Below are 15,683 nucleotides of genomic sequence, written 5' to 3'. Positions count from 1 at the left end.
ATATATATGTATATATAAATGCAGTAATTTCGGGGGTTTCAAGGCTTATGTTTCACACAGTGCACAACAGCACAAGGATGAGATGTTTACCTGGCAAACGCCTCTGGTCACAGAGAGACATCAACCAAAAAAGCAACAACTTCACCTGCAACACTGTCAGCTCTGCAGCCTGATCTGCACTCTACAGTGAGCCCTGCAGTCTGTAACCCGACAGCTCGTCACCTGGTGTGACAGTGATCTTTGATTATCAAACACAGCCAGAGAATACGTCAAATATTAAACACATTAAAAAAATCTGTCATTTGTTTTAGCACGATAAACTAGGCTTTACAAGTAAACAGATTAGATTGAACATGTAGATTATTAAAGCTTTCAATAATTACTCATATATACTAAGTGACTTTGGCCAGAGCAGATTACGTCATTCCAGTCTGAGGGCTCGCTGAGGACCTCTGCTGGTGAAAATGCAGATATGAAAGGTGTGAGGAACGTGGGTGATGCAGCACATACAGCATCACCGCTGCACGACATGGCTTCATTCACGTCAGGCCTGCAGCCACAGCTACAGACAGAGGAATCTAACTGCACTGTGGTCATTTTCTGCCTCTAGGAGTCAAATATTTGCCTAAAATTGCTAATAACTTAAAACAATAAAGTCACAAAGTGCGTACGATAATCCTTCACAAATTTAATTTGCATGTGTGAAGAAAAATGGTTTGTTCGTTTAAATGGAAGTGACCCACACGTAAGCATAAGTGAGCTTACGCTGGCAGCAGCATTCAAAGTGACTGACTTTAAAATGCAGTATGCTAATAATTGAATATTAGTGACGATATCGAAGTAATACATCAGAGGAAAAAAATTTCAGTCTGCCTAAAGGCGAGTGCAACCAGACTGCAGGTGGAAGAAAGCAAGAGGTGGCCACAGTTTACAGGAAGCTGTTGGACAGCCATACATCTGTAGTGAAGCAGCATTAGGGTGTACCGCAGTTTAGAAGGGTAGCTGATTAAACAGGAAGAGCGTACTGCGGAAAGAAAAACTGGAAAATGCAACAGCTACAGTTTTAAGTGCTGAAAGAAGTAAACAGCTTGATTATGAAACTATCATGCCACTTCTTTTGATCTACTTATACAAGATTACATTACAAAGTCTGTATTTGAGCAGAAGTTATGCTCAAGCTCATTTGTAGACAACTTCAAGTGTAAACTGAAGCTTATATTTTTTTTAGGTAACCTAGCAAACAATAATTGTAGCTCTGTTAGACCATGAAGTGCATGTGTCCTTCAGCACCGGTTACAATAACATCCATCCAGATACGCATGGCTTCAGGGGACGGAGCCACCATGTAGTACACCCGATCGTGGGTCTTCACACTGAAGGTCAGCGAGGGGTTGGGGCTCTTGTGTGTGGAAGTGAATGTCATTTTTGAGAAAAAAGTCAAATAATACAGAGTAAAGGAGAGGGGGAGGAGAAAAAAAGGACAAACAGGTGTCAATACTATACAATGCCACGTGGTAAAATGCCACGGATACACAAACACACGCATGTAAACGGACTCACTTTGTGTGCATTCTTTAAATGGTCATAGTACACCTCCTCTATGGCTTGGAAGTAAATGACGCCTTTCATCTTGGTCTCGTGTTTGTCTGCAGCCGGGAGTATAAACAGAACTGCTGTGTCAAAGTATCCTAGCGTAGCTCAAAGTTAGCAGCCATTGCTGCAGCAACTTTGTCGCACCAAAAAAGCTGCACATCAAAGTAGAGACCTAAAAGAAAGATACTCACCTGCATAGTAAGTGAGTGTCCTGCGATTGTGGTCAAAGACAAACCAGCGCTTCTTCCACGTCTTGATCTTTCCTCCCATTTTGACGAGGAACCCGCGACAGGTTTTGTCAGTGATGGCCAGATGGAAGCAGGCGTCTGGGTTGTGTCCGGCTGCTTCAATGTGGCCGTGAAGATCAAAGTCGTCTTTTCTTACTGGGTGGTATCTTGTCAACAGTCGGGACTGCGATAAAATTAGATGAAAGTAGACATTTTACTCGTCTTTATCTGAAATGTAGTTACACGAAGCTAATGTGAACTACAGATTGGATTTCAACATCTTCTCGTGAGTTTTTATGAATACCTGTGATCTCTGCTTCTCTCTGAGCTTCACCTCTCTCTCCACAAGCTTCTGTCTCCTGCTTGTTTCCTCCTGCAGCCGTTTCTCCAGTTCCTCTCTTCTTCTCCTCTCCTCCTCCAGAGCCTGCCTGCGTATCTCCATCTCCCGCTCCTGCACATGTAAGTAAATTACATTTATAATAAAATGCACACCTCCGACATGCAAGGTTACAATTTAGGTTAGATTTGGCTCAGTACTCGATGCTCGAGGAGTCTCAGCTTCTCGGCCTGGGCCTCGCGGAGCAAACGCTCCATCTCTTCAATCTTTGCCATATTGGAGGTACTGGCACTGATAATAAATGGAAAATACAAGCTGTCAGTAACAAATAGAACTATCAAAGAAAGAAGAAACTTCCTTTGATGTGTAGCTCATCGTGTTTCCTGTCTCTAACCTTGAGATGTTGTCTGGGGAGCAGGCAGAGAAGCTGGTTTCCAGGCTGTCAGAGCTGTCCACGCTGATGGTGTCTGACGTCTGGCTGTTGTCCGGGTAAGAGAAAGAGTCCAGGAAGACGTTGGGCTCAGAGACCAACCTGTTGCAAAAATCACTCTGTCTTTGCCTGTCTTCATTTATATGTGCGTGGCTGTTGCCTGCTGACAGAAGAAAATATTAAAATAACAAACTGAAAATACCATCAGGACACATGTTTGTTAACAGACAAAATCACATCCAAAGAGCTGCAATGCATTAACTACATGGCCAAACAGGATTAGCTCTTATAAAAACAGAGTAATCAGAGTAAAAATAGGCAATTGCACAGGTTACCTGGTGGTAACCTAACAAATGTGGTCTGACTCAGACTGCCTGTAATCATTCTCAGACAGTTTGGCAAAGGCTTGCAAATAATTGCTGTCTAATTTGTAAATGCAGACAGATTGCCAGCACGTTGCAATCAATCTAAGTCAGTCTGTGCTGATGAGTGCAGCTTGTCTGTGAAGTATCGTTGCAGTATTGCACTTGGCTCAACTCGTTGTATTCTGGTTATATTCCTATATAAAAGCAAGCTTGCTGAGCTCCTGAGTCCTTTTATAGTTAACCTGTCCCCATCACTACTTGTAGATGAGTTTATGAATTTATTTTTCAAATCTATGAGGTTCTGGCAGAATGTAGGTAGTAAGTGTAACATATTTACAATTTTTAATGTGCCATAACTGCCAACTCGACCCCATTCAAAGGCAAACTGAGAGCAGACAGACTGCATCTTATGATTATTTTATCACTGCCTTGATGCAAAAAATTGCAAAAGTGCTGTAATTTCGTTTTTTTCATTAAAGAGATTTGCATTTGTTTCTTGATTTGAAACAAGCAAAGCTAAAAATCCCAGTTTTCTTTCTTGTATAATGTAGCGTTTCTGTTCTGTGTTTTTTTTAACATCAGTTTTAGACTAAATGTATCTTGCTTTGTGCAGTGACACAGATTTTCAAAGGACCACAGCATTTCCTGACCTCACAGTCATACAGCCCCAGGAGCAGAGCCGATCTACTACTACAACTACTACCAAGAGGTTGACACAGATGAGACGGGACAGTGTGACTCACTCTTGGGCAAGCGGCGAAGGTTCACCTCCCGAGGGGAGAAGCAGAAGCCTTGTGGGATGACACTGCCACAGCTTGAGCTTTGGGACAAAGGAAGGTGAGGCTGAGAGGGGAAACAAGAGCACACGTGCTTTTTAGGACTGCATTGTATAGCTGTATATCTCAGATTTCTGTAAAGTTATATATTTCATATTCTGTATAGTTTTTCATATTTTTATTTCCTGTTCATATCCTGTACATACAGTAGCTTGTACTCACTACAGCCTGTACATACCTATAGTTATAGAATATTCACAACATACTTCATACCGTGTACATTATAACATACCATAATAGACCCATTTCTGTAATATACTTACATATCTATATTATTCCTAATATATATTGTAATATATCTATATCACTAAAGCACTTCTGGATGGATGCAAACTGCATTTCGTTGCCCTGTACCTGTGCATGTGCAATGACAATAAAGTTGAATTCTATTCTATTCATTCTTCAACATTTACAGAAATGCAAACTTCATGAGCTGGATGGATGTTGCAACCCAGACTGAAACTGAGAATTCCTGTTTGGGTGGATCATTCTCAAGGGATAAACAAATAACTAGGGCAAAGCATCTGCAGGCCAGAATCTCCATGAGCACAATCATTTTGAAAGTACCACTGCAAATGTTTTAAAAAGTCGACACGCTAAGTGCTCTTTAACATAGCAGACTGAGGGAGCAAGCATTAACTTCCAGTTTGAGCCAACCTTTTCCGTCTGCTCAGATTTTCTGAAAAAACCTAAAGACCTTTGGAGGAAGCGTGCGTCCGAGGGATCTGCCATAAGTGGTGAGCAGCTGCTGGCTCCTTTTATGAGGTTGACTGTCATTTGGATGTGATGAATTTTCCTTGCTGCTTCTCCGTCTTTCCTTCAGAGTGTGCAAGTGCTGCACAGAAATCAGAGCAATGAAAAGGAGAAATAGGATTTTTAATATTAAAAACCTAAAGCTGCACTGTTTGTGCCACTGACTCCTACCTCTTTGAAGGCCACAGGATTGTTAGCGAAGGTCTGCCCCTCAGACAGCTCTGCATACTTTCCTTCCAAAGACACCAATCTCTCTCTCTCCTGCAGACATGAGGCACTCTTTAAGTAAATAAAACCGAAGGCTGTGTTTACAATTGTAACATTCAGAGAATTTTCAAACCTTCTGAAGCATGACGAGCAAATTGTTCTTCTCTCTCTGGAAATTCTCCCGTTCCTGCTGAGCCTGTAAAGTAATCTGAGATGACTGTTTCTTGAGCGTCATGAGTCTTTCCTGTGAGAAATAAGGAGCGCAGCATTAGTACACATTACATATGTCAGCGTTCACAAAGCGCGAGGCAGAAGAACGCGGTAAAAATTAAAAGCAATGCAGAGATATTGAGAAAGTAAGGCAGAAAATTCTAATAAAGGCAGTTCAGTTTCTGGGATATACTACACCCTCTTTATAAGCAAATATCTTTACCCAGTTCCTGTGCCCTTTCTGGGTTTTGATACTCAATAAAAAAAAGTGTTCAGTTGGCCTTCAGCATTGCATGCTTACCATTGATGGTTTCCTGCAATTAGTTCATGCTTTGTGCTGCAAATCTCATAATTTTGAAGCTTTATTTTCATGCAAAACCTGCAGTAAGATTAATGACAACAGACCACAGTGTAGTAAATTCAACAAAAATACAGAAAAAAAAGCACATTTACAATCATCACTAAAAAAACGTGTTTGCTTTTTACCTTCAATTGTGTAAAAATGCACTTTTTAAAGTCACTATTCATTATGTGTATATAATATCTGTAACAGAGTCCCTCTAGAAAAATAATATAAAATGTTTTTTTTTAAAGAAGCCGTGCTATTTGATAGTGTCCATATTCCTGTGTAGGCCAGACTTAAAAATTGCACACCCTAAAGATCTGAGTTAAGTTTAACATCTTGTTAGGATTAATTCTGCCACAGTGCTCCAGTTATTAAAGTTACTGAAGAAAAATACAGGTTAGGGTGTTACGATGTCGGGTGAGTTATACATGCACCACATGCAGCATGCACACTTCTATAACTTCACATGTTGTACCTTGCGGGTGACAGTAAGGCGCTGACAGTCTGCGATCTCTCGCAGCAGCTCTTGGCCCTGATTCTCTTTTTCCTCGTCCTGCTTAATTTCTCTCTCCAGCTTCTGAAACTCCAAGTCCTCCAAACTTTTTGACTGCTCCTCAGTCTCCTGAGGAGCAACCAGGAAACATAAAAATTCAAACCATGTGAAAGAGTAAAACTTTGGGTAAACTGCTTTAACAGAAATCTATGAATATACAAAGTATAGTTGTTGTTTTTTAGCTCAGTTTACTGAAATCCTAATTAGTGGAATACTAGAAAAATACTTCTCAGATTTCATAACAAACCTAACCCTAGGAAATAATTCACTGCATTTCTTGTCATTTTTACCTGTGACTTCTCAGTGTGGTTCATTTTCTCAACATTGTGAATTTTTCCCTTGAGCTGCTCCAGAAGCTCCTTATCCCTCTGCAGCTGGGCCATCTCCGACTCTTGTTCTCCTTCCAGCAGAGCACACTCCACCTCCATCTGCAAGAAGTAGCAACGCAAGGGTGACAATATCCCTTTGGACTCATTTTTGGACTAGTGCACTGAATAGGACATTCGCAGGATTTCAGCATGATGCTCGCTTCATCAGTTTTTAATCTGTGGAGCCTGAGTTAACTTACAACTTTATTATTTCTAATCAGCAATGATTACTCTTCCATTGATACTTTCCAATGAGCTTTTCTTAATAACACCTAGTTTTAAATTTAGACAAGCCCACAGCAGGGTGTTTTCCATCTCTATCTGTGACCCTGACCATCCAGCAGTTATAAAGTCACCAGTTTTTAATTCTCACTGAGTCTCACAAACACCTAACACTTTTATTTAAGATTCATTTACCTGCTTGTATAGAATTAAAACATGTGTCCTTCCAACTAAAAGTACCCTGCAGTCGACCTCCATGGATATATCCCGTATTGTCATGCTGCTCCATCAACACTCCAGCAATTAAATAGAGTAAGGAGTATTATATGTGCACATGTCTTCGTCTGAAAGGTTCTTTCATCTCCAGAAAAGCGGATTAGCTAAATATTTTAAAATGAAGAACAAACTATTCGTGTTTGTGCTGCACTGTGCCGTCTACCTCTCGAAGAGACTCCTCCATCTGGTTGTCCAGGTCTTTGATCTTCTGCTCGAGCTCTTCTATGTTATTCAAAACTTGGATTCTTTCTTCCTCTATGTGCGTTACTTCCTGTTTCAGCTGCACGCTCTCCAAAGCCTGTAACGACATCAGGAACGCAGATAAATGCTCGGCTCTCCAGGAGGCTGCGCATTGTGTAAGTACAAATATACAAACAAAGGTCCCCGATCAAATGGAAAAAGAGACTTTATGCAATTACACAAAAAACAACAGCTCTCTTTTTGCTGTGTAAATTATGCTGATATACTTTGCCTCCGTGCAGAATCAGGTTTTATTGAATTAGACGACAGCAGCTGCTGTTTTAACTCATCCAAGCTGGATCAGTGACAGCAGGGATTCTTTTCCGCTGGCCGTAATGGAAATCTCTATCAGTGCACTTCACCACCACTCATGCTAAAGCACGCCCACATACTGCACCATCGACCACCACCCTGCAAACACTCATTCACAGTCATATGTAGGTGTATTCGAGACATCCTGTAATATCAGTAATATCAGGTATTCTTCCCTTAAGGACCTATGTTGATTTTTTTCTCTGGACAGATGCTCATGTGAACAACAGCTCTAGTTTTCCAGATCGGTTGTGAGTGCTCTCTTTTCACTGCACACAAAGCTCTGAGGAATGCAGGAGATGGCAGAGAGGGTATTTGGAGTCTGTAAACCTCTGTCACGACTGACACATAGCAGAAAATAATAGCATCAACTTGGAAACCTAATTTTATAACCGTGTGTTTACATGACAGCTGGATCTGCTACATTACCTGGGTTAATTATAATTACATTTTTTTGGAACATCTTCCATCCATTTATCCTCAGCAGAAAGTTCAAAACATCTGGAAAAACGCATGGCTCTGCCACACATATACACTAGCATTCTTCCAATCACACAACTGCACAGAGCTGCGCACACACACTCACACACACACATATGCGCATGCTAATGCTCTGTGGGATAAAGTCATTTCCTGTCTCCTCCCCCCCAACAATTTGAATGACTGAAACAAAACTAGGACTTCTTCATTAAAACCAGACACAACCCTAGGTTGTTGCTGCTCGAGAGTGGAAAAGAAACTGGCCTAGTGGTCTGGCTGGGAGCCTAAACTCCAGTATTTGATATATTTGATTTCTTTTATATTTGTACCTTAAACATGTTCATCTGGTTATTAGTTTGCAACACATCTATAAAATAGTAGTGAGAGAAAACATCAAAGCTGTGAGAAGATTGTGCGTAACTGAGAAGATTGTGCGTAACTGTGATTTCTCTGTTTATGTCTGAACAACCCACATAAACATAAACTGAAACTATCAGCACACACTTACAGTAGTTATAATAGAATGCCTAATAGTTGTTATAATTATCCTTCCTTAAAGTTTGGGGGACTGCACACATCATTTTTTAAAGCTCTGACACAATTTTGTCATGCAGTACTGTGCATGTTGGTCTTGATCCACTTACTTATTTCTATATACGTTGCTAGTAAAATGGGAAATAGGTGCAGAAATGTCTGCAAACATATGGCATATAGAAATATAGTACAGACATAAGGCAAAAACAGAGGAAAAGTTCTCCACGCTTCTTGAAGGACATTCAAAGCTCAGAGTTCAGTGTTCAAAGTTGAGAAACCCTGGAGAACTATTCAAAACAGCTCGAGACAACTTTAAATATTACAAGCGAGTCTGGCTCTGTGGAAGCAAAACATAAAGAAATGGGTGGCAGCTCAAAACTTTGACCCACCCCTCATTTCTTTATGTACTCTTTCAACAGAGTTCAAATACAAATATTTGGTCTCTCTAGAAAACTTTAAAACAAGGTTTTAACTGAAGTTTGGAGGAAATGTGGGATGGGAAAACTTGGATTGAAAAAAAAAAGCACTCTGATATATAAACGGACAAAGATAAACAAGCAATCAGGAGTCAGATTAACTGCATTCCACAGAAGTGTGTGTTCGCTCCTCAGTCACTGTGAAAGTCATCCAGGAAGTAACCAGGGTAAAGATAAATAGCTTTTCCAAATGTCCAAATGTATCACTCATTATTACATCAACAACCTGCAAGAACTTGTTAGTTTATTCTGTTAGTATAAAGTAATACAATTTTTCTCTTTTCACCAAGTGACAAATTTTTAAAGCAAGTGATCAATTTTCATAACAGGTAAATATAGTGAATGGTACATGGACTGGTTCTTATATAGCGCTTTTCTACTCTTCAGCACTCAAAGCACTTTACACAACTTGTGCATTCACCCAAGCACATTGTTCTTAGTAACATTCACACTCCGATGGATGCATCGGAGAGCAATTTGGGGTTAATATCTTGCCCAAGGATATTTGGCATGCAGACTAGGAGTAAGCCAGGAATCGAACCACCAACCTTCCGGTCAGTAGATGACCTGCTCTACCGCCTGAGCTACAGCCACCCAGTGTGCTTTAAAATTAAGCCGAAGGGAGAGAGAGCTCTCTCACCTTTCATTGTGTGGTTACAGTTACTGAGAAGATGAGCTTTTAAGTTCAAATGTACCAGGGGCATGAAGGAGTCTTCCAACTGGTTAAAAAGGCCTTTTGCCAACCAACAGTGCTACTTTAGGTTCTGAAGCTATTTCTAATAAACCTTCAGTAAGCTATAGGCTTAGCAACAAAGTTAGCAAAGAAGTAGCGTTAGCAAGTAACAGATAAACATGTAGTTCAATATAAATATTCACATATTTAGGAGATGAGATGCCAAAAAAGATGCACTTTTAAACTTTTAAAAATTCAAGAGACCAGAAAAATACCCTAAATTTAGCTCCCTCTATGCTTGATAGATAACTGTTTGCTAACTTGTTAGCTAAAAGCCTTAACTCCAAAGGCTAGTTGTGGAGTAACACCAGGAAGCACGCTTAAAAGTAATGGAGATTCAAAGAAAAAAAACTTACCAAATTTACCAAATTACAGCAGTAAATTTGCAAGAAACATCTCCCTGACATTCAAGTCCTAGATTTATGAGAAAAATAAATTACCTTACTGCCAAGGTGGGAAATTAATTTTCCCAAACTGGGATTGCTGTGGGGGGCTACATCAATAAACTTATAAAGAGATCAAATTAATACTTAGCAGAACTGAGTCCAGCTTATTGGTGCGGCAGCCACAAGACTCTCAGTTTCTCATGAGGCCCGATGGGAAAATACAAGTTCCCAGCCCTGCTTCACAACCTCACTAATATTTACCACTGGGAAACAGTGAAATCTGCTTACACTTAGTGTGTAAGTGTAGCAGAAGTAGACAAAAGCTATAACTACACCTGAATCAATATAGTTTTTCAGAATATTCATGCAGCGTCTCATTAAAGTGTGGATATGATGCTGACTGCAAATTAGACTTTGGATGTTCATCGACTGTAGGCAATGTGACATTAACTTTATATCATTGTGGGGTAACCCCCACAGTTTGTATGACTCCATAAAACCAAAAAACAAAGGAAGTCTTTTCTTATTTATGTAAATTTCTCCTTAGAAAATTCCAGTAGTTTTTCTCTCAGACTCTTCCGACCTCCTGACTACTAGAAGGACAAAACTGTACCACTGAACTCCATCATACATGTTACAAACTACAAGATACTTCAAGAATAATAATGAAAACTGCACAACAACAAGTAGATTTATTCTTTCTGAATACTTCAGTTGATACCATCATTTTCTAATAAACTGATTATATTATTTCTTTTTCCTAAACTTGTGGTTATAAAAGAGAACGGGTTCTTTGGACTTACTTTGGCTCTGTGATGCATAGAAGGCGAGGGTGCACTGCTGTTGAGACTGATAGCAGGTGAGTGGGATCTGGCCTCTCTATAGCCGCTCTGCTGACGCTGGCTGGCCTGCTGCTCCTCAGAGAGTTGGAAGTCTCTGGCTTTGGCTCCAAAGCAGCTCTCTTGAGCTGTGCTGCTCGGAGAGTCGGAGAACACTGAGTCATCGTCCGACACCTGCAGCTTCTCCAGCTCCTTATTGATCTTCTGCAGGTCAGAAACAGCTGATCCCGCTGGCTCTCTCGTTACCTGTCCCAACTCAGTGCACAGGTTTAAGATGGTCTCTAGACGCTGGCATTCCTGCAGATAATTGATTGATATTTGGTTAAAATTATTCCAAGAAAATATTGAACTGATTACATTTTCAGACAGGTGTATGAATAAATTGTTAAAGTGAAATAAAAGTGCACAAATTTGGGTAAAAAGAACTCACTAATCTCTGCACTTTCTGCTCCCTGAGTCGCTCATCTCTCTGATGCTGGTGGTAGTCTTTGAGCTCCTCTTTGCCATTCAGAGAGGTGATGCTGCCCACCCGTTGTCCCGGACTCAAACCACTCTTCCCAAAGGACAACCTCCTCTCTCCGATGCCCAGATCTAACCCCGTCCCATCAATCTCTACTCCCATAGAGCTCAGAGAGGCCAGGCTAGCCCTCCTGGGTGTGCTGGGCATGCTGGCTGGTACTGTCACATCTGGAGGCTGCTCCAGAGAGGAGAGACTGCGCCGGTTTCCTGCAGAGACCACTCGGTGGGAACCTACTGAGTGGCGTAACGGCAGTGACAGAGCAGGTGGATCTGCTGCATTGTGAAGCCGTGGCAGAGAACGGCTGTGCATACCCAGGCTGTTGAGGGAGCCCGTGGAGTACTTCCTCTGACGGGAGTCTCCTGAAGCTTTGCCCTGTGAGTAGAGCCTGCGGGTCATTCTGGGGCTGGATGGCATACTGGCTGCTCCGCTTTTGACCCTGGGAGAACGTGGTATGGACTCCCCATAAGGGGAGACCATAGAGCTTCCATTTGAGAGAAGCAAGCTGTCTTGGGATTGGTGGCGAGCCTGGGAGTGACGGAGCAAGCCATTAGAGCTTAGCTGGCGATCACCTTGGCGAGGTGACGGCGGCACGCTGTTGCTGGTCATGTAAGAGATGTTTCTAGCGGCAGAAGGGGGACGATCTGTGTTACTGAGGATCGACAGCGGCCTGGTGGGCTGGGTTCCTACAGATGTACTCAAGTACTTGCGGCTGCACTCTGCTGCCCTCAGACTAGCCTCCAGAGCGCTCTTCCTGCGCTGCAGCGTCTCCATGAGTTCCTGTAGCTCGGCTTTCGAACGGGAGCCCCTCAGCATCGTGCCAGCCACTGAGCTGCCACTGCTGTGCTCAATCTTCACACAGTCTGCAAAAAAGTGAAAATTGAGAGACCATGAAAGCCAGTCTATTTTTGGCCTACATAAAGCAGTCAAGTTAGTTTAAGTACTTCAATACAATAAACAGCAGCTCAGCTTAAAAGAAGGGCTATCACATATGTGCTGAGTAAGTGGGGGGTAGAGAAACCAGCAAAGAATGTACTCTCATACAGTTCTGAGCCCAATACAAACACTGGCTCAATCAGTGGTTAAGTTTCTTCTAAAAATGGAAGAATGCTGGTGGACCAAGACCAGCCAGAATACATCATAGTCTCGGCAGCAAGAGGACACCCAAAATATCTGTGCCAGGGGGGTGGTTCTTGAGTCATGGGTGACCGGACGTTGAATATACAAAATATTAGGGAGTTTGTTTGAGATGAAAGAATGTTCACAACTCCTGCAAAATGAAATAAATAGTGAAGTGCACTGCTTCTCGTGTGAGCTCTCCCTGCATGAATAGCTGCAGTATGACTGCGCTCTTTAGACTCAAATAAAATTCTCAGCATTTTTTCCAGCAGATCAGTGTCTAAATTATAGTCCAGACGGCTGCTCCACAATGCACATTTACTCAGATATCATTTTAAGTGAAACCCAGAAGCTTTGAGGATGGACTGGAAAGACACGGAGCTGCTCCAGGAAAGCTAACCAAATACTCATAGTCCACTTTATTGTGATTCAGCCGACTCTGTTCTCTCCGTAAAGGTGGAAACATATTCCATTCAAATGGCATGTAATAAATATTAAATGTAATTGTATGATGTCATTTCCTGTTAGTGTCGCTTCTGAATAATGTAATTGTAGTAATCAGTAATATGATACAGTTGTTGTTTTACCTGAGCTGTAGCCCAGTGTGGCGACAGCACTCCTTTGGGGAAGCATGCTCTTCATCACATTGATTTAGCTTTGTCCTGTGCATGAAAGGAGAGGCAATCAATATACATCAATGAAAAACCTAAAAAAATAAAAAAACAGGAATTTACTATAAACCAGATTCTTCCTTGTGTTAGATACTTTGCATATTTTTCTATGGCTTTTACTGCTGTTTATTTATCTAAATTGTTTTTTGAGTAAGTTTCCAGTTTTGGAGATGTTGGCTATAGAAATGTCTTTTGGTGTTCACATAAGAAATCAGGACCCAGCTACTCAAAAAGCTTAAGAAACTTTACTGTAAACAATATCATGTAAACAATATCAGATTGTTACTATCAGGCTTAAATGAGAGCGAGGTGTCCATCATCCATCGGTCAGTCCTCCTAGAAAATTGGTCAAACTTTAATGATGATTTATTTGTCCTGATATGAGGGTTTGGGTAACCAATGACAACAAAACTTACCACTTTCTTTATGGACTTCTTAAATTACTTAACCTGTGACTTTCCACTGAGCATGAACCGGATGAGCTACTAAATCATGGAGACTTTCTTTTTTTTTTCCTTTCTGCCACCCACATCTATCCATTAAAAGGAAAGCTTGGCTGAATGGCTAATGTGCAACACGACACCTTATCACTCTCAACGTGCTTTCTTCTGCTGAGTAATATGGACGGTGGCTGTATTTTGGTAAAAGAGAAAATAGTTCCTGCTTGCAAAATGTGTGTGAATTTTTTATTTATTTAATTTTTTTTCCCCCTTGGCCTGATAGCAACTGATAACTCCAAAATTAACCAGCTAAAGCAATAACTGAGCTCCACAGGTTGAAATTATTTACATTTTTTAAGGTTGGAGGGACTGTATCTTTAATATTTCACGTAAAAAATACAAATTCCACAGAATAAGTCACCACTCTGCTAACTTATCCTTCAAAATGCCAGAAAATAAGGACGTATAAAAACTTTCCTAAAGACTTGAGTATTAAAACAGGTCTAGAGGAAAGTTTTTATGTCTGGCCCTCTGTCACCAATAAAAACCAAATCTGAAAAGCAGTGCCCTGCGTCTTAATCAGTGTTTCAGCCACAGACTCATGACCAGTCATTCACACACAGTTTGAAGTCCAGACTCACTTCATGCTGAATGCACAAAATCAAAAAAAAAAAAAAAAAAAAAAATTTAAGTAAAAAATTTGATGGATTATAGGTTTTGACATGTCTTTGAAAAAACATTTAATTGGCTAATTAATGAGTAGATTGGATAATTATATAAACATAATCACACAGCCCTCAATCTCATGCTTTTCCAGTGGGGTGGAGTGGGGGATAAAGATGTGCGCTCTCCTCTGAGGAAAAGAAAAAGGAAGGCAAAAATAAAATATGTTAAATAAAAGAAAGAAATCCATCTTCAAATCCCCTCGCTCCAGGTCATAACTCACAAAGATCACAGAAAAGTAAGGATGTTATTGGTTCTGGTGATACTATCGAGGAATTTTAAAGAGTCAGACGTTTCCTGTATCCACACGCACAGACACAGAGTGAGACAGAGATGGCTGATCCAAGATTTTCTGCTCCTGCTGTCTGGAGGAAGAGGGAGAGTGAGCCTACAGGAAACAGGGTATCCTTTTACACAGTGACACAATCAATCAGTATGAGTTCATTCTCCAGACCTAAAAGAAAAACTGTCTCGTGTCAAGAGCATGAGTTTTTACTGCATTACTCGGGCTGCAGTCCAGCAGGGAGGTGCAGATCATAAACACACAAGGAGATGTAAACAGTTTGAGGAATGACCACTGATAAGCTGGCTTTCATCTAATGTGTGGCAACAAGGAAAGGAATACTTTCACACTGCTTTTTAAGGCCCTAACGTGCTGAAATTGCCGTCGCCTTATGCCTCAGTCATTTTTATTCCCATGCAAGGGAAAAAAGTGAAGGGAAATCCCATGCAGTTAACAATTAGTTTAATTTTCATCTAATTAGAGGGTCTACAAAGAGCCAGAATATAACGTAGAATATGTGTTTTAACATATAGGAAATCTTCAAAGTTTTCTGACCAGCAAACCAAAGCATTAACTTTGAGGTTAAGGTAATATAAAAAGAAGATTTGATTGTATTTTTTTATTTTTTGCTATGATAAAAAAAATCATTAAAATGTCCTGATTTCACAGCGCACTGTACCTATAGGGATTGTGGTGAGTAGTCTGGAAACTTGCTGATAACCACTGCTGTTTTTGTCATCTACTTTCTTTGAATAGCTGCAGCATTTTCTGGCAACGTTAAGTTAATAAAGATAAACTTTTTTTTAGCCTACAAGAGTTATTTTTCTTTACACGTTTATTTATTCCAAGCATGTAAAAGCACAGACGCAGACAGATGTACAACAAACAGAAACAACGCGCAACCTTAAGTCTGACACAGCCGCCTGACTTTCCAGGAGCATCACTCTTTGTACCGACCAGCCAGTTTGGCATCTGCTGAAGCGAAATTTGAAGGAAAAGAAAAGAAAAGCGACTGACCTTTGCTTTCTGTCCCCGTTACATACTTATAGGATCTTTTAGTGATGAAGCTGAAGTCCACTCAATCCCCCTCTCTCTCTCTAAAACAGCACACTAAAGTCTTTCCATGACAAAGGACCAGGCTGGAGACCCTCTCCCCTCCCACCCTCAACTCTCCGCTGAGATCCTCCTCCACAGGAGAGAGGGAGGG

At 40.9% G+C, this 15,683-nt stretch overlaps 1 protein-coding gene across 4 annotated transcripts; it reads right to left on the bottom strand.

Annotated features, from left to right (window-relative positions):
- LOC102311426 (pleckstrin homology-like domain family B member 2) lies at window positions 1–15,630 on the bottom strand (the record flags this gene model as incomplete). 4 transcript variants are annotated; one of them, XM_042228342.1, is given in 17 exon segments in its annotated part: window positions 1–1,399; window positions 1,561–1,646; window positions 1,785–2,004; window positions 2,125–2,277; window positions 2,358–2,448; window positions 2,552–2,750; window positions 3,696–3,795; window positions 4,486–4,623; window positions 4,713–4,802; window positions 4,882–4,992; window positions 5,780–5,926; window positions 6,148–6,285; window positions 6,887–7,021; window positions 10,688–11,020; window positions 11,154–12,103; window positions 12,947–13,021; window positions 15,494–15,630. In XM_042228342.1, coding segments are annotated over 16 exon segments (3,087 nt in total). In that variant the 5' UTR covers window positions 13,002–13,021; window positions 15,494–15,630.
- Between the last annotated feature and the right edge of the window lie 53 nt (window positions 15,631–15,683).

This window comes from Haplochromis burtoni, unplaced genomic scaffold (assembly GCF_018398535.1).
Source record: "Haplochromis burtoni strain Fernald_Lab_line unplaced genomic scaffold, NCSU_Asbu1 Contig_318, whole genome shotgun sequence".
Taxonomy (NCBI): Eukaryota; Metazoa; Chordata; class Actinopteri; order Cichliformes; family Cichlidae; genus Haplochromis; species Haplochromis burtoni.
Note: the sequence above shows the minus strand (reverse complement) of the source record. Positions and strands in the feature narration are given on the sequence as shown.